The sequence below is a fragment of the Pectinophora gossypiella genome, chromosome 22, assembly GCF_024362695.1.
Source record: "Pectinophora gossypiella chromosome 22, ilPecGoss1.1, whole genome shotgun sequence".
NCBI classification, from domain to species: Eukaryota; Metazoa; Arthropoda; class Insecta; order Lepidoptera; family Gelechiidae; genus Pectinophora; species Pectinophora gossypiella.
Genome location: NC_065425.1, coordinates 5,849,886 through 5,870,202, shown reverse-complemented (window position 1 = coordinate 5,870,202; position 20,317 = coordinate 5,849,886). Strand labels below are relative to the sequence as shown.

Genomic DNA, 20,317 nt, shown 5'->3' with positions numbered 1-20,317 from the left:
TACACCTTAGTCGGAACGAGACATCGGAAATCGAATATTATAATTCTGACAGCTGTCAGATTTTTTAAACTACATTTTCCGGACAATAAGCTAAATATTCAGTAAAAAATAACTACAGCTAATGACACTAAGACATTTAACCTTTATCTAGTAATTTAAATGACATAAAGTTCGTATTCCTTATTGCCTTTAAAATCTAAGCTACTCACAATTATCTAGACTTTGAGCAACTATTTTATACAACTTATTTCACTATTATTATACTATGGACTAAGCCATGAAGAAAATCAATTCCTATAGTCAATTTAGTAGTATGTACTTTCATATAATAACTATTATTATAGAATTAAAATGTAACAAAGGAATTTTAACGACATTCAAAGAAAAGTAGTTAAATGTTTCATTATTCAACTCAACAAATAACTCTATAATTAACCTATACAAATATCTATACGAATCGATTTAATGTACAAAAGTTATTGTAAAGAATAATTCATAGCATTTTTCATCCGTAACTTTCATTACTTGTAATTGGAATTCGAAATTGGCTAAAAGATAAAATTAAATAATATTTTAGACACCCAATAAGAGTTTGCCATTAACAAAACATTCAAAAATAATAATTGACAGAATGCGATACGATACGGTCGGTAAACGCTATTAAAGTCGTAAATAATTTATTCGATATTCCAATTCTGAACCGTAACGCTAACGAGAATCATGAAATGAAATATCGTTTGATATTAACAGTAATTATAATATTTGATTACAATACCGTTCGTTATTGCTATTAAGCAATGTATTCTATCACAAATATGACTTAATATTAGTTACGCAAGTAATTATCCTTAGTTTATCAATCACATCCAGAACAATATTTAGCGTTTGATAGATGGGAAAATTCAGTATTTTCCCGGTAACGACGAAGTGTTTCTAATAAACCCACGAATTTATTTGCAGGTAAAACTAAAGTGAACAAACTTCAACAACTTACAAACTTACAGCAAAGATTCCCGAGCGATTCGTTGCTCAACCGCCTATTCTACCACATCTCTAAATTACTTTAAGACTACAACACACTGTCCTTTTGCGACTTGCGATTTTTAGTCGCGTCGTTTTCACTACACGAATTGGGCCGTCCCTGTGTCCTTCCAGCAACTGAAGCAGCAAGGCAGAGCGCACATGAGCGTGTTTTTGAACGCGTCTCGGAAGTCGCGATTGAAATACGCGTAAATGAGCGGGTTTAACGCGGAGTTGAAGTAACCGATCCAGAATAGAACGCCGACGACCACGGATGGGGTTTCGCACGGCTCGCCGCACACGTTTGTTGTGACGTACCTGGGAATAAACATGTAAATATTTAGATACCAACCCAACGTTTCCACTGTCATTATATATTTAAGAAAATATATAACTACTGGTCATAATAAGATACTTTTAAATACGTTTAGATTAGCTCCAAAATATATTTTCTTAAATATACCTCCCACAGACTGCTGGATCGCGATGAATAAAGAAAAGACCGAATGCCTTTAAGCATCCCTTACTATCTTCCATTTTAATTCAGTTTTTTTTTCAAGCTAGCAAATTTCAGTACGCGTCAATGTCATTAGAGTATTTCCATTCTAGCATATAGAATATAATATAATAATAAGTATATATGTTTCTTAGACAGAAATCTGTACAAAATCTTTGTTAGTAAACACTATTAATACTCCGGCGAGCTAGCTGTTCATAGTCTTACTGTGGCTATCTCGGCCGGGCGATCTCCGTTAAGATAGGCATCGACGTATTAATACCAACGTCATAATAAAGCTCGTCATAATGAGTAACAAGCATGCACTTTTAACAACTCACCAAAGAAAAAATGGCAGCCAGCAAAGCAGAAACGCGCCGACGATGATGCCCAGTGTCCGCGCAGCCTTATGCTCCGCGCGCCAAGACTTCCCCGCGGCTCGCAGCGTCGCACCTGCGCAATATTACCTCTTAGATCGTGGCTACGACTACAGCGGGCAGCGGGAGCGGTAACGACTATGAAACTCCCGTGCCGTTTTTTTATAGTCTCATAATAGTCGCTAAACGGAACAGTGAAAAACGGAACAACGCTAGGAAGATGATGATGTCATAGTCGCTACTGTTATTACCCCGCTACCGGTTGGCGTCAAGTTTGTAGGCTAAGGTCATGACTTTGACAGCTGTAGATAGCCGACCGAGAGCAGTATGGCGGCGAGAGCGGCAAACTTGTTCCAATCGTTTTGTCCCTATCACCATAGCTGCAGTGTCCGTTGTTATTTGCGACCGTATGTCATAACTTGGACACAGCGCGCATCGAGTGACAGAGTGAGGTGAGAATTTACTTAATAGTAAGTAACCTAATGGTTGCCTGTCCATTATCACCAAGCTAATGAGTATTACGGTGAGCATTAAACCGTTTACCGGGTGAGAGCCTTCAGCGCTCCCCATTTGTCCAGCCAAGTAGTTAATGCCATCTGCGGCAAATCTACAATAAGTCACGTCAAAAAAAAAGAGCATTAAAAACATCCACGAATAGAATTCGTGAACAGAAGTGCTCTGCATTGAAGAATTTTATTTCCTTACAGCGCTCCGTTCAATAGCTCGATATTATTAAAAAGGTGACGGCCTCCGTGGTCCTGTGGTTGAGCGTTGTGCTCACGATCCGGAGGCCCCGGGTTCGAACCCCGGTGGGGACTTACTGATGTAAGTACGTAGTCGTTGCATGAGTCATTTCAGGGGCCTTTGGCAGCTTAGTAATAACTCTGACACCAGGGTTGATGGGGTTGGTTATTCACCTCACAATCCACACGATAGAAGATTAAAAAGATGGGGTCGAGAATTCATACAAATACATAACGCACCCACCTCGCTGCTCGCTATGCTCGTGGCCACAGTCTTAATATTCACTTCAGACTTATTTATGCTATACTATGAGTTTTATTAAACTCTTGCATCGTACAAGGTTTTTACTTGGGTTTTCGAGCGAATTTTCATAATATGACAGGTTTATAAGTCTCACATGATATTGAAGTAGTGGCAAGTAAGGTTCCCGTTAGACATTTTAACTCTAGCCATTTATTTTTATCAAGTAGTTAGACGGAAGTTACAGAAATCCTACTTTGCTTATTAGTCTTGCTTATGTAGTAAAATACGGAAGAACAGTAATCACACTTATTTATTCTGGTATCAAGAAAATAACACTTAACTTGGTAAACACGTCCGATGTCGACAAGGTCCCCAACGCAAGAGAGCGTGTATCAATCCGTCCGATTTGACAACCCCATTCTTGTGTTGCCATTTATAGAAAAATGTTTTGTAACTGTCAACGAACTATTCAGCCTAACACTTTGTATTAAAATAATAGTATAATGACTGACAGAAAGGACATAATAACATGTAAACACACAATGTAAGCTCATGACTCTTTTCAGTTCATATTCGATAAAAGCCGGACCTGTAAATCTTTAGGTTAGGTAATCCGCCCCATCAATTGCGTCTTCGCATTGCTATGAATTCATCGTACTGTATCATTGTCGTATGGAATTGTCGTTTATAAACAGAACCAAGCCACTTTATTACCAATCGAAGATTAAAGATAATAACATAAGCTCACGGTTATATCCCCATTGGTATTGTCAGAGATAGAACTATCACAAGATGAAATAGTCATCATCATCAACCCATAAACGTCTGCTGGGGCACGGGCCTTCCCTATGGATGGATAGGGAGATCGGGCCTTAAACCATCACGCGGGCCCAGTGCGGATTGATGGTTATTAACGAGTGCTAATGCAGCCGGGACCAACAGCTTAACGTGCCTTCCGAAGCACGGAGGAGCTCGCGATGAAAACTTTTTTTTGGTGGTCACCCATCCTATGGCCGGCCTTTGCGAAAGTTGCTTAACTTCAACAATCGCAGACCGAGCGCGTTTACCGCTGCGCCACCGAGCTACTCTAGATGAAATAGTCCCCACGCTTAAAACCGAGCTTTTTGTTAGACTAACGTAATATGTGTAACTACAATCAAACAAGCCAACTATGTTATTGAATATTGCACTTTAGATAAATCATTCATTGGTGCAAGTCAATTTAAGATTATAATCTTAACGTTAAACAAGAAACTAAATCCATTTTTTGCTTTCGTTAATTGCTTGTCGAAGTTTAAATCTAGAATAGAGATGAAGGACATACTGTGTGACGTCATTCTTAATCATTGGCTATTATCACACCCCGGACACTTCTTACAAAACACCTCGTTTTACACAGACACTACACATTGACGTTATCATACACGCGCATCTGTGTGTGTGACGTCTGGCCCCATACGAATGAAGACTAAACTATTTCTGAGGACGGGTGAGATAAACCTAGCTCAGATGCTCGTGCGGAGCGGAGAGTTGCCGATCTATACGTAGTAATATTCCTTATAATATGGTATTATGGTACATTTACGCTCAACAGTTCGACCAGTCTTCTTTCCCTTCAGAATAATTACGAGCGTATAAGGTACGGTAAGGTATTTCCCGAACTCATTTGATATGACAAGGGGTAACCACTCGGTCTTTCAAAAACAAATTCACATGCATTCTTTAACCAAGTCACGTACACTCCTCTCCTATCTCGTTGCGGCTTTTAGGGACCAGTAGTAACGTTATAACGAAGTGAATGTTTCCAAAACGGTAGAAACTGATGTGAATTTGCATAAATTTAAAATGGGATTTCGACTATGAGAGTTCTGTAATGAACTAGCTTCATCATCACCAGCCCATTAACGTCCCCACTGCTGGGGCACGGGCCTTCCCTAAAGATGGATAGGGAGATCGGGCCTTAAACCACCACGCGGGCCCAGTGCAGATTGGTGGTTATTAACGACTGGTAATGCAGCCGGGACCAACAGCTTAACGTGCCTTCCGGAGCACGGAGGAGCTCGAGATGATTTTTTTTTCTTTTTGTGTTCACCCATTCTATGACCGGCCTTTGCGAAAGTTGCTTAACTTCAACAATCGCAGACAACGAGCTTTTCCCCAATAAACTAGCTTAGTAACTAAGAATGAAAGACAACAAATAATAATATGTTAACTTGGGTTCGCCGTATTGTAAGTTATTTCACATATCAATGCAGATTATTACAGTGACAGTCGTCGTTACGTGACCCATGTCAGGGGCCTTTGGAGACTCAATAATAACCCTGACACCAGGGCGATGAGGTTGTTAATCCACTTCACAACCCACATGATAGAGAAAGAGGATAACAGTACCAACTACATGCAAATTCATTTATCGGTTCGAGAACCAGAACATATTAGATCATAAGACAAACTTTCTTTGATATTATTATTTTTGCCTTATTAGAGCAATTAGGCCGCCCAAATTGTACTGTATTGATGTGATATGTCTGATTGTTGAAAATTAGTTCTGTGTAATAAAGAATATTTGATTAGAGAGGAGCTCGGTGGCGCAGCGGCAAACGCGCTCGGTCTGCGATTGTTGAAGTTAAGCAACTTTCGCAAAGGCCGGTCATAGGATGGGTGACCACAAAAAGAAAAAAAAATCATCTCGAGCTCCTCCGTGCTTCGGAAGGCACGTTAAGCCGGTGGTCCCAGCTGCATTAGCAGTCGTTAATAACCACCAATCTGCACTGGGCCCGCGTGGTGGTTTAAGGCCCGATCTCCCTATCCATCCATAGGGAAGGCCCGTGCCCCAGTAGTGGGGACGTTAGTGGGCTGGTGATGATTTAATACCTACATAAACTAATAGTTTTAAACATTGAGCTAAATATAAGAAGCTTCTTATCGTTTGAAAGATTACTTTGAGAGATACAAGTTGAAGTTTGGTAATAAGTTAAACGATAATCTTAACGGCTGTTGTTATCGTATTTGTAACTCTTTGTACGTACCAAGGATATTTCATCTAAAACTACGACACTTGAAACACAAAATATGAAACTTTATAAACTGCCTATATACGTCCCATTGCTGGGCACAGGCCTTCCCTCAATCAACCGGAGGGGGTACGGAGCATACTCCACCACGCTGCTCCACTGTAGGTTGGTGGAGGTGTTTTTATGGCTAATAGCCGGGACCAACGGCCTTCCGTGCCTTCCGATGCACGGAATCATCTTACTTTTTCGGACAATCAGGTGATTCAAGCCTGAAAAGTCCTTACCAAACAAAGGACAGTCTCACAAAGTGATTTCGACAATGTCCCCATCGGGAATCGAACCCGGACCTCCAGATCGTGAGCCTAACGCTCTAACCACTAGACCACGGAGTTATGAGGATTTATGAGACGTAAACAATTTTTAAATATTAGTACTGGCTGAAGCTATCCATTAAATTGCCGAAAGTTTGGCGTGACTCTCACGTTATCGAGCGTAATTCTCCTTAAATACCCACGTGTCTGTGAAATCGCGAAGTCGCGCGAATTTGCACGCATCCGAACGAATTCGCGCGCAGTCATGTGATTCACGTAACCTCCCCGTTTCACTTCGCTAGCAAAATGAAATATCCCAACAATGAAAACAAATTGACAATCCAATTATTACAATAAAGCATCGTAAAAAAAATTGTTTTTGTTTGGTATTTTGTAGTCATGTTTTTAAATGTAATTTAATATTCTGTCGGGTTTTATTGGGAATGTATTTAAGAGATTAAGGACTTTTCCTGTATGTTGACAATGCGCACGTTCTTCGAATTTGTTATGAAAGCTACCTATATGTAAGAGCTATGTGTATTTGTACGATCTTACAAGTAGCAGATATACAGAATCTTCCATATCGTACGCGCTCTCAGTATTTTCAGTTTTGTATGGAATGATAGGCATAGATTTGGTAGGCGCCGCTACTTCAAAAGCGCACCCCTGATGCCGGGCAGCAGCGGTATCAGTACTGGTTGGAGGCCGAGGAAATGGATTCTGGTAGGGCTCTAGCTAGAACATCACCGATTGAGAAATTGGTCGGTGTGCTGCGGAACGGAAGGCGATTGGGGCAACCACCGTTCTACACGCCCTATCTATGGAGTTATGGCGATTACTCCACCGACAAAAGCGCAGCCCTTAAATAAAGAGAGAGATGGAATGATAATCACTATTATAGATTTTTATTGTTTATTTTGGAAACTTAGGATGATACCAGCAGACTGTTTTTTTTTTAAATTAAACAAAGCCAAAAACAAAATATTATGTTCTTCAAATTCAAATTCAAATATTTATTACATTCCATGTAGTACAATGGGGTGTTACATAGGCATAGGAACTAACACATGGACCCTTCTTCTTCTTCTCGTATATTAGTGACTATAATTCCATCATCATCATCAATTTAAGAGCCACGATCTTGTCGGTGTAGCATTTTCCATTCGAGTCTATCAAAGGCAAATTCCTTGACTTCCCTATAAGACACGACATTAACCTTTTTTTTCTTTTATAATTCCATACACAACTGAAAATATTCTGATCCCGTATACTTCAAAAGAATCCTGATGTGATTTCAGATTACGACACCTTGGTCTTAGTGAATTCAAATGTCCTTAGTGTATAAAAGTCCTAAATGATAGAGAAAGAGGATAAGGGTGGACCATTTTCGAGATCAAAAATGTAATTAGAACCAAAAGATGTGAGGTATGGGTACTAAGTTCATCTCGCAAAGTGCAGCAATGGATGTAGCTCTGACTACCCCAATAGGGATAAAGTCGTGAGTTTATGTTAACAAACAATGTTGCTAAGTCGCGTCGTGGAATTAAATACGACGACGTATCATAAAATTATATTACAACCCCTGCAATGTACGATAGAGTTATTGCCGTTTTTGAGTGTTCCCGTCCGATCCCGAATTATAATATTATCTCCGTGTCCCGATTTAAATTGAAACCGAACTGCCATATAATGGCCATTGGATTCAAAATTGCTGTCCGATTGCAAAAATATTTGCCTTTTAAAATCAGAGGCAAAAAAGGGTGGCCATCCATCGACAAAAAGGAAAAATATTTTCGTGATATCGGCAACATTAACTTTTTGAGATGACAATAATGAAAGTACATGTTATAAGAAACGGAGCGAAAGGGACGAATGTTATTTCAACAAATAAAGGGTAAATTGATACCGGCAAATCCAATACTTTAACTATTGTAATATATTAAATACACACAGGAAATGCGGGACATTCAAAAGATATAGGTTACACGTGTTTTTATTTAGTAGTCGTTTTTCCTTTTCAAGCTATGTCGTCATCTGAGTCAAATTGTAAAACTGAGAATGGAAATTTGTTGGTTGTTTTTTACAGTTTTCGTAATAATTTCCCACGCTTCAGAGTTATATGATAAATTTAACAGCAGGACAGAAAAATAAGCTTAGTGTGACAGCTCTCAAATATAATTAATTAAGTATTGAAATCATAAGATCGATAGGGCCTTCTTCTTCTTTCGTGTGGTGTGTGAGGTGGATTACCAACCCCATTAACCCTGGTGTCACGGTTATTACCTATTGCGCCGCCATAGGCCCCTGACGGCTTAACGTGCCTTCCGAAGCACGGATCATCTTACTTTCGGACAATCTGGTGATCAGCCAGTAATGTCCTAAGCAAGCTAGGGATCACAAAGTGTTTTTTTTTGTGATTTGTGGGGACCGGGATTCGAACCCGGGACATTCGTATCGTGAGCACAACGCTCAACCACTGGACCACGGAGGTCGTTACCACAAACACTACTTAAGCAACTTCTAACAACCAGGGAATTAGGCTAAGCAGTCGGAACATAATCAAACCGTCCGCTCAAGCTTTCAGCGGACAACACTTTAACAGTTGTTTCAAGACACTGCCTACCCTTGTTAAGTCTTATCGTGGCTATGCAACCAGCGATAGTTTAGGAAAAGGCGCGGCACCAAAATTGGGTAGTAAATTAAATCAAAGATAAATTATTAACTTCTGATTACTAAAAACAGATCCAAAACTGTCGAAAAAATTTGGTTTTCTATTTATAACTTATTAATTAAAAACGTAATTTTCTTCTATCGTGTGCGTTGTGAGGTGGATTACCAACCCCATCAACCCTATTGTCAGAGTTATTATTGAGCCGCCAAAGGCCCCTGACATGACTCATGTAACGACTACATACTTACATCAGTAAGTAATAACCGGGACCAACGGCTTAACGTACCTTCCGAAGCACGGATCATCTTACTTTCGGACAATCAGGTGATCAGCCTGTAATGTCATAACCAAACTAGGGATCACAAAGTGATTTTTCTGATTTGTGCCCATAGGGATTCCAACCCGGGACCTCCGAATCGTGAGCACAACGCTCAATCACTGGACCACGTTTAGAAACGTAATTATAAGTCCGAAATTTTATCACGTTTTTCTATGACGTCAGTTGATTTTTCCTAAAAATGACATAATATGTTATAAGCAACTAATTTGACAAGTTGGAAAGTAGCCTGTCATTAGCGGAGGACGTATCGTCAGAATCGTATATTATTACTACAATATATCCGTTTAGTCTAGCCATAGAAGCAGCCAATCAGCTCGGGACAGCAAACACTTCTGAGGACCTATCCAAGTGGAAAATATTCCTATCTCTACACTCGCTCACTTATAACCCGGCCGAATCGAAACGCCTCGCTTTGATGCGACGTGTTTATTTAATTCAGACGAGTTGTTAACGATTGAAGAAATAGGAACATTTTACTATCTGGCCAGGGACTCTGATTCTACACTCAGTGATGTGTCGTTGCTAGAAACATTCCCAAAGTGGCATCTGTTAACGTGGTTTTCACTATAATATGATGATAGGTTCACCATGTTCATATTTGGTATTCCTATATAATCTAAGAAATGAGCGCTTCTGAAAAAAATACTAGAGCTATCAAATTTTTAAGTTAGGTATGCGGACCGACAGCCTCGGTGGTCTGACAGCCTCCGTGGTCTAGTGGTTAGAGCGTTAGGCTCATGATCTGGAGGTCCGGGTTTGATTCCCGATGGGGACATTGTCGACATCACTTTATGAGACTGCCCTTTGTTTGGTAAGGACTTTTCAGGCTTGAATCACCTGATTGTCCGAAAAAGTAAGATGATTCCGTACTTCGGAAAGCACGTTAAGCCGTTGGTCCCGGCTATTAGCCGTAAAAACACCTCCACCAACCCGCATTGGAGCAGCGTGGTGGAGTATGCTCCATACCCCCTCCGGTTGATTGAGGGGAGGCCTGTGCCCAGCAGTGGGACGTATATAGGCAGTTTATGTTAAGCAGACCCTGTGAAAAAACGGGATATACGGGAGATGATGTTGATAATATTCTTCTTACAACAAAGGCTTGATTACAACCTGAACAGCGTTTCACTCCGCTATCCTCAAACTTTGAGGCCTCGTCCAAAGTTTGTCTAATGAAATTGTGGGTTGAGTTGAAGTCGACGTTTGTTTGCAAGCTTGAAATTAGTGTAGTGAATATTGACTGACAGCGTTGATAGGTGTTGTGTTATATGAGGTTGGTGCAGAGGCTGTGAAGTGAATACTCGTAGTGATTGTTCATAACACGAAGACTAAGATTATTTCTGAACCCAAGACAACATTTAAGTCGTAGGGCTAACGCAAACACTCACACAGTTACACACAAACACACACACACTAATATATACACATAAACCCAATTAACATACAAAATGCATGTTTATTTGTTCTTATTTAAGCACAGTTTATTGTCAAATAAATTCAGTTTAACAATGGTCTGCCTAAACCGATGTTATAAAAGATGTAATTGCTGAACACTGCTTCCTGAGATACAGGTCTCCTAGTTCAGGTAGCAGGGTTATACTTCTGTAGTATTTGTGTGTCCTAGCTGTAGTACCCAATGCTGTGTCGATCTTTTTGTATGACAATAAACAATTTTTTTTTTTTTAAAGAAAGTAAGATAAGATAGTCCACTGGTTTTAAAGGAACTAAGTAATTGTCAAGTCGTTTATTGTCCTAAATTTGTATTGCCTACTGAAGGCTTCCCTCGACGTGATGCAATGAGGAACTATCACGCACGTTCGTCAAAAACAATGTAGATGGCGCTGTACAAATTTTCTCTCGTTTAACCTTCGAATTTCATGGATAACAGATTATGCATCTTTTATCTTTGTTTTTGGGTATAAATTATAACCCTTTTTATTACATACACCCATCCTTATATAGGGAAACCAGTGCCCTATTTTTCCCTAAAAAAGAAGCATGGAGCTACACTGACAAGATCGTGGCTTTTAAATTAACCATTATGTCGTAAAACTTATAATGTTATAAGCGATGTGAGCTCTCCGCGCTTTCCATTTGTACGGCCAACTAGTGAATGTTATCCAAGACAAAACTATGAAACGTCATGACAGTTATGTGCAAACCTTATTACAAAAAGGAGACTAAACTAAGTACTGGTACTTTTTTAGGGAAAAATAGGGCACTGGTTTCCCTATTGCTTTCCGCCCAAAGACATACATATAAATACATACCACACACATATACATACACACATACCATATAGATACAGGACGTTCATGAAGTTAATTTACTTTCACTTAACATACATATTATGATGTTTTTTGCTTATTTTTCATGGGTTCTGCTTTAGTAAAAGTTTGATGTGACTGTCAGTCTGATAAACATAATTAATTACATGCAAATACACACAACTCACGCTCATTACTGTCGATATTAGAAGACAACTTGCAGTAAGTAGATACAACATAGTAAATAATAATTATTTAATACAAATAAAATATTATGAAAGTGCCTTAGTGACTCACGGCGCGGTTCTGTCTCATGAATAACGCGTACTGTCCTACATAATTCGACATAATTGATTGATTGATCATCCCCGAAATTGATTCTACAGGACAGAACACTCGGATACGTATAAAACTTTTGTTTGAGTTACGTCACTAAGTGAAGGTATGATATTGAATGATTGATGTCCATTCAATACACCTAATCGATATTAATTTGGGTAGGAACCCAGAAAGTTATTTAACAACGAGATTATTGGGGTTTCTAAAACAAAATAAAGTTTTAATTACTCACAGGATTGGTTTTTCTTAGAAATATTGGCGTGTTGAGGACGTCTGGGGGCACTGAGGTGCCCCCGCCAAGACGAGCAAAGGGAAGCGCAAGGGAAGGGCTCTTCCTTTTATCGAAACGTTTCGTCGATTTTTGTAACCCTCATAACTCAGTTTTGTATTATACCACATAAACTAAATTCTCAGTATATATTATAGTCAGCAGTGAACTTAATTAACAGATAAAGTTTTAAATGCATAACTATTATACTTTAGATTTTATTGATATTTAAAAAACCCCAATTTAGACACTTACTGACTCACTAGCGATCATCATAATTATAAGGTAAGTACCACGTCTTAGAAGATTGAAATTTGGGATGTAAGCTAAAACTTAGATATTTTGCCTAAAGCGTAGATTTTATGAACTTAGTTTTTGTATAGCTAGGACGTGTAGAGTTAGAGCTTGGCTCTACATGAGATCTGATAACATTTTGACATTGCGATCGATATGATTTCATCTGGGAAATATTTTACGTGAAAATGTTTTTGTTGGGTTTTATTTTTCAATTAAATTACAGCCGTAGTATCTCAGTTGGAAAAACATTGAAGTCGTAGTTTCGAATCCTAACACGGGCCTAAAGCAATCATATTCGAATATGTTTCCGAATTCGTGGTAAGATCTTAATAATGTTTACTACGTGCTCAGCGGTAAACGAGAATATCATGAGGAAACCCACATTTCCGAGAAATGCGTTTCGGAGGTATATGATGTAACTTGTATTGAGCTGGTTTTCCCTTCACTTGTTGGAAAAGCGAGCGTTCTGTTCTGCCAGTTTAGGTAAGCGGAGCCTGTGAAAACGCTTCTTCTATCGTGTGGGTTGTGAGGTGGATTACCAACCAGGCAGTGTCAGGGTTATTATTGAGTCGCCAGGTTATTATCGAACCCGGAACCTCCGGATCGTGAGCACAACACTCAACCACTGGACCACGGGGGCGGTTATGACGCTACGACGCGATGCGAGATATGACTATTTATCATAACTATGTCGACAATCGGAAATCGCCGTGTAGATAGACATAGTTGACAGATAAGCTGAAGGGACGAGAGGCAGAACTCGTTACTCACAGAACCGATAGCTATTACAGCCGAAGGGCTCTCAGGAGCTCATGAGTACAGGAAAAACATGGCACGGGACGTCCTTAACCATAGATTGAGGACCATGAAATGATCGTGGGAACCGTTGGTGGCAAGCAAACGATTCGAAGTGCAATATATATACAATTAAAGAGACTATATATAGTGAAACTTAACATGATTACAATGACATGTCTCTCGTCTCTTTCTTACTAGGCGATGTACTATATCTCTGTCTTGCCCAGTGACGTGATGTTATCTTTTCTTTAATAGTAAGGACACTGGCAATTTTGATTTCGAATTGTTCTTTCTAAGTTAACTTTGTCAACTTAGGCAGATACAATTTTGTATTATGACCTATCTGCCTAAAGGCTAGTTAATAAAGACATTATTAAATATTTAGCGCATTTTTACTGCCGTGAATGTTCAAAAAGTGGAAACTTTCCAACAGCACATGTCATAGTGATTAGAATGACAATAGAACCAGTGAATCATGTTAAATTTACAGCTTCAAAAACACTCTTTAAATCGTTTATTGGTAATAAAAAATGATCTAAAAATAACAAAAATAACAATACGAGCTTATTATACACACAAACACACACTCAAACACAAAACAAAATACAAACAAACACAATACAAACACTCAAAACACAACACAACACACACACATACACTCACACGCACACACAAACACTCACAAACACTCTTGCTAAACACTCTTTTAATTCAAATTCAAACATACTCAATTGCACAAAAATAAAAGGAAAATAGGTACAAAAGAGACTTAACTACCACTTACATACTCTACGTACTTTTCATTGACCATAAATCCGGCAAGGTCGATAAACATAATGTGACATGCAAAGTGAATATAAAAGTGGATCCACATACATCGTGTGACTTAATCCCGTGACCGTGTCAGCAATGCGTGTACAGTACCGATTATGTGAACGGTAACCATAACGTGAACAATTGCTATGATCTACTGCATTGTGAACCATCTCAAAAAATAGCCGAACGTAGACATAGTAAGAGGAAGACGCAGATGACAGATACCTCATACATTCAAATATACATAAATATTATGTATATATTTGTATGTATGTATATACGGTTTTTTATACACTTTGTGCCTTCCCTCTTTTATTGACCTCTTACACCATGCGGGGTTGGCTGGAAGAGATCTCTTATAGAGATAAGTTCACCTTTTGTATCTATTTTTTTGTCGTTAATTTAATTAATGTGTAAAGAGTTTAATTAATTACAGATTTAAATTTTATTCTTTATGCAGTCGAAATGTTGTCAAATATTAAGCTAAGCTTGTTTCAAAAATGTAATACAATTTATGAATGATTGTAACACTAAGATGATAGTTCCTATAAGAAACCTTATAAACATTAATATAAAATTAACAAAAAGTAAGTAAGTACCGCGGGGCGGAAGGCAAGAGGGAAACCACTGGCCTATTTTTCCCTAAAAAAGTAGCATGGAAAATGCTGCACCGACAAGAGCGTGGCTCTTAAATTGATGATGATTAAGTAAGTACCTACTGACCGAGAGCAACGGCCTAACGTGGCTTGCAAAGCACGGATCATTTTACTTCCGGATAATCGGGTGATCAACCTGCAATGACCTAACCACCCACCAAACCAAACTGGATTCCGGGAGCAAAACCTGCCCCACACTCAACCACTGTAATAGTTTACGAGCAAATTCCTCGCCATGATATAATAAAAGAATTATGTGGTTAAAAGTGTTCTATATTATATATACAGGCTGTTAGTGACATCGTAACGAATACTAAGGGGGATGATTTAGACCATGATTCTGAGTTATAAAATCAAGTGAAATTTTCCGTCGTAAAAGTATGGAACAAAAAATATTAAAAAAAATACACGAATTTTCCTACAATTTTAATTATTCTAAGTGATAAATACTACTACAAAAATTAAACTATAAAGTACGTATTACTTTTTCCAAATTTTTGCCTTCAGCATGTTACTGCTGGGCTGAAAAGTTAACAATTTTCCTGCATTAGATATCCCTTGTCCGGTATTCATTATCGCAACAATGGTATCATTGTATCCATTTATTGACCCATTGTATTTTTTTTCGGAAATTACCTGCCGTTCCCCACCAATTACCAAACCCCGCCTAGTCCCCGCACTTTCCCTGCATTCCCCGTAAATCGGGGAACTCCCCGCCAATTAGCAGCAATGCGTTCCCCGTCCTTAGACATTGATTTTGATCGACTACATGTATTAAAACATGGCGCTAGACGCGTCTTATCATTGCTATACTGTTATAAAACTTATACATAATTATATTCAGAAAGTCAAGGCCTTGTCTGAATAATTGATATCACCACTCTCAAGGCTCTTTATACCCGAGTATTAGTGAAATTAAAGTCACAAAGTTTTATTTATTGTTTCGTTTAGTTGTCTAGTTTTATTAGTAGGTATAGCTTGTGTAAAAATAAAAATACAATAATACGTGAAATCAATAATAGACGTACCTGGTAATTACTTTAAGTTTGATAAAAGCGAATGTCATAGTATTTATAATAACAGTTGTTTTGTGAAACCTGTTTATCATCATTAATTAAAGAGCCATGCTCTTGTCGGTGTAGCATTTTCAAAGCTAAGTACTTTTTTACGGAAAAAAGAAAAATCTTCTACTGTCATGCTTTATTATTTGTTCTACAAGATAAACGAAGTATGGATAACCTTGGTAAGGCGTGGGTACTTAGTTCATCTTATGATAGATGCATCTCTGACTAGTCCGATTGAGAATGGGAGCGTTATGTAAAATATGTTAAATTTCTGGTAAAGCGTGGTGTGAAAATATTTTTCATGAAGCCATCAAGATCGTGAACTCACATTAATATTGAACAGGGCAAACATAACGGTGATAGAGTGTCAAACGGTAGACCTTTCATTTACGAGTATTATTCTATGCTTAAAATAAATATAGGCTTGCGTTTGACCACAATCTCACCAGATGGTAAGTGACGATGTGGTTTAAGGTGGATCACGCTTACCTAGCAAATGCCTATTCATTTTAGCCTTGATGGCTCTCAGATTATAACGAGTTGGAAAAACAGGCGACGGCAGACAGTTTCAGTCCTATGCTGTTCGCATCAAAAATAAAAATGCTTTTAAATGATGCTAGCGCAGAAGTTTTTTTGCCTTCTACTCCGCCGCTGTTACGGTTTTTAAAGTCAACTATCAAAAAAACTTAAACAATTTGTTATTCTTTAGTGACGTGATTATATAAAAGACTATCAAAGTATTGACTTCAAATTGTAAATTGGATAGTAAAATCGTTTTAAATTTTGTTCAAAAACTGAATGCTAAAACTAAACTACAGTTTACTTAATACTTCTAAACCTCAAATTACAACTTCTGCACAAAATGCTGATTAAAATAAAAAAAGTGATTTAAAATAATACGATTTTGCAGACACCACTGATTCAAATCGTTTCAATTAAATTATCAAGTCTCAATAAAGAACTTTATAAAGAGCGAACGAAGCTTCAATATCGCTAGCGTTGAAACTTCAGAAACTTATAACAAAATACTCACTTTTAAAATAGTGGTGTTATTAAACCCTCTTTTTAATAGAATAAAAAACTTGACGATTATAGCAAAGGAAAAATTAAGAGGTCAAATTAAACGGCCAACCTCTTCAAAGAGAAAATTAAACTCAATTGTAGAATTGAATTTTATTCTGTCCAATAAAAGGTTGTTTAAATAAGTCGTTTAAAAGTCCTCGGGAAACGGGAACTATTGCAGATTAAATAATAATATTATTCTGAGACTGCATCCAGATAAATAAAGTAGAAAGAGTAGTCACTTTGCAACTTCGCCTGCAAGAATCTGCATCAATAACACAGACAAAGTGATCAACGTGTTTATAGGGGTAATCTTTGAAACTACTCAACCGATTTTGCAAATTCGTTCATAAGTAAAACGCTATATTTGATAAGAAACCGTCTGTGGAAATAAGTACCTATTGTTATTATATAAAATATATATCACATCCATAAGGTTTCTTTTAATAAAAATATTGAATACATTTTAATATGACCCACTCAAAATCTTACGTATTACTTACCGATCTATCGAAATACGCTTAATATTAAGTACATAATAATTATGAACCCATTGAGGGATAACCTACCTATTTTTCCTGTAATCCTTGTTACTTAAGATTGAAAGAACATTTTATGTATACGATATATCAACACATACACATAAACAGCCTATATAAGTCCCACTGCTAGGCACAGGCCTCCCCTCAATCAACCGGAGGGGATATATCAAACCTGAGAAAAATCTTACCTTGTGAATTGAGCTCTGTAGCCGCTTTGGCTAGTTCCTTATTTGCCATGACAGAAGAGCAACTCGGCCGCCAGCCTGGTGGTGGCTGGCCACAGGAAGATCTCTTGTTCGATCCACCGGAACAGTACCCAGAACTGGCAGTGTCACAACTCACGTTCACAGACTTCCTCGGACTTGCTTCTTTACTTGGACAGATATCACCTAAAGACATCACAACTTCTCCTCCAAATTCAGTTTCTTCCGGACATTCAGTGAATGTGCTGTAGTTGGGGCTGATATCCGAAGGTCTTCTGTCAGGATGGAGGTAGTGCGAATGGTGAGCCGAGTGGGACGTGTGCTTGATATGGACAGAATTTAACAAAATATTCGATGACGTTCGTGTTAAAGCTTCTCTTTGTCTAATCGCTTCTCGAAATATCCGGCAGTACATCGATATCATGACTAAACTTGGTATCCAGAATGAAACGCTCGATGATACGATCGCGTATACCATGTTCACTTTGAATATGCATACATCAGGGTTTGCTCTTCTGTACTGCCTATGTTGTTCAGTTGTGTACCATCCCATGAAGATTGGGACAAAGCTGATGAACGCTGGCCAAAGCCAGACGTTTGCAAGCATAAAACAGACTGTTCGGTGCGTCATTGTGACGGGGTATTCCAAGGGGCGGACTATAGCGTAGTACCGATCAACGGATATGCAGCACAGATGGAGAATGGAAGCGCTGGAGAAATAGACGTCAAGAGAGTTGAATATATCACAGACTAGAGGCCCGAAGAGCCAGGCGTCGGTCAATTCTGCACTGGCGTTGAATGTCATCGCGCAGAGAGCCACGAGCATATCCGCGACGGCAAGACTGACGACGTAGTAATTGGTGAGCACTCGAAGTTTTCTGTGCCGGTGGACTGAGATGATGACGAGAGCGTTGCCGAACAACGCGCCCAGGATGATGATCGTGAATATGAGGCCCTGGAACAAACAATCAGTTTTAGTGCTTGATTCTTTAGTCTCTACAACCACAGTGAGATGGGCGATTGTTGAAGGTTACAATGTTGCATATTCATATGCAACCGTTTTATTAGCTGCCTAGTCTTGAGCGTCAGAATGGCCAGTCACTCGGCGTATTTAAAGTTGAAATGGTGCTTAATCATTGCTTCCCAATTAGTGTCGTTTAGTGCCTTTTATTAGACAATTCCTACCAACGTACTTTAGTAATAACATGTGGTGACTGGTAAATTGTGACGTCAGGATGGCCAGTCACCTTTACATGTTACTGTGACATAAAATGTGAGATTTTGTGATTTTCTTTGTTAATTAAAATAAATGAAGTAGCAGCGTAGATACAGAATGTTTTTAATTCTAGTTCTTAATTAACTCGTCCTATTGTTCTATTCATCGCACGACATTTCTGTAGAGAGTTTGCGCTCAGTTAATTAGATAATAAACAATGTGATTTTATATACAAAAAGTATTCAAGTGAGACTGGTTCGTTCTTACTGTTTCAGCTAACATTGTGAGGAAACTTATGTTATGCTTCTCTAAGCATAACATAAGTTTCCTCACAATGTTTAGAGTTTGAAGTTTAGACCCTCTGGTCTAGCGTATTATTATATAATTTTCTGCTTCTGTGTGTATAAAAATTTTAGCATAGTCTGAATAAATTTTAATTGGTCGGAAGACTGCAGCTTAGATTTTCACATGCCAGAAGCAAAATCTTTTTATCTTCTAAGATAATTCAGAATTCGTCTAGCTACCTTGAGTATATATCCTAGGCACTCTCGGTTGAGGGCCATATGCATTTGTTTTTTTGCCAGTTCACAGTAGTATGGACTTTTTGCTAATACACGGATAAAGATGGTTCCTTCAGGAAACTCAGAAATTTGTTTACAGGCATGTGAAGTAACCTCCAAAGGGTCTAGATTTTCCTCAGGTTTGTCCGATTACCCTATAAAAACTAACACCTGTCAAAAATTTCAGGTTAGGTAAACTGCTGTCAACTGTATAGGTAATGATGATGACGAGGAGATTAGCGATGAGCGCAATGCAAGAAGTATCGGACGCTTCATAGTGCGCCATCTGTTGACAAGCGGTGACAACTTTCAATTATAACTACATACCTTGAGTATGAGACTGAGTGTGTGCTCCCACGTGTGATCGGGCGCGGTCGCGGAGGCCAGCGTTGAGTGCAATTCGTGAAGTATTGCTGGCTCCGTGCCGCGCCCGCGCGCTTCTACCTCGCTCCGAAGTGCGCCATCTGTTGACAAGCGGAAGCAATTTTATTATTATTTTGTTTACAATGCATAAACTAAAGAGTGCAAGCCTAATCCCATCACAACGGTCTGTCTTGTTTGGGAGGATAACATTTTCTGTTGGTGTTTACGACATGGTCTGGAACAAATGAACGAATTCTAGAGAAAAACAGAGTCCAGCTTACAAGCTAAATTATCGTTACCATAATCGATTGAGTAAAACTTGCTACACCATTGGAGCAGCATAGTGGAGTATGCTCCATACTCCATCCAATTGGCTGAGCCGGAGGCCTGTTGTGAGCAGTGAGACGTATACCGGGTGTTAGTGACATCGTAACGAATACTGAGAGGGATGATTCAGACCATGATTCTGAGTTAATATCTAGTGGAATTTTCCGTCGCAAAATTCATGAAATTTTGAGTTTTGTTTTTAATTATTTTCAATTCCATATTGTGTTTTTAGCTGCATAGAACCCAAATTTCAATAAAAAAAACAATAATGACAAATTATCGAAAATTTTCGATGTAATGGAGACAACAGCTGCTCGAACGGGTCA

The 20,317-nt window shown here is 38.6% G+C and overlaps 1 protein-coding gene across 1 annotated transcript; it reads right to left on the bottom strand.

Moving 5' to 3' along the window:
• Positions 1 to 1,050: 1,050 nt before the first annotated feature.
• LOC126376957 (octopamine receptor beta-3R-like) lies at positions 1,051 to 20,006 on the bottom strand. Its single transcript, XM_050024509.1, has 5 exons — positions 19,946 to 20,006; positions 19,629 to 19,765; positions 17,511 to 18,480; positions 1,858 to 1,969; positions 1,051 to 1,338 (listed from the first exon to the last, which is right to left on the bottom strand). Exons 1-5 carry the CDS (start codon positions 20,004 to 20,006, stop codon positions 1,122 to 1,124), a joined length of 1,497 nt encoding a protein of 498 aa, XP_049880466.1. The 3' UTR covers positions 1,051 to 1,121.
• Positions 20,007 to 20,317: the final 311 nt, after the last annotated feature.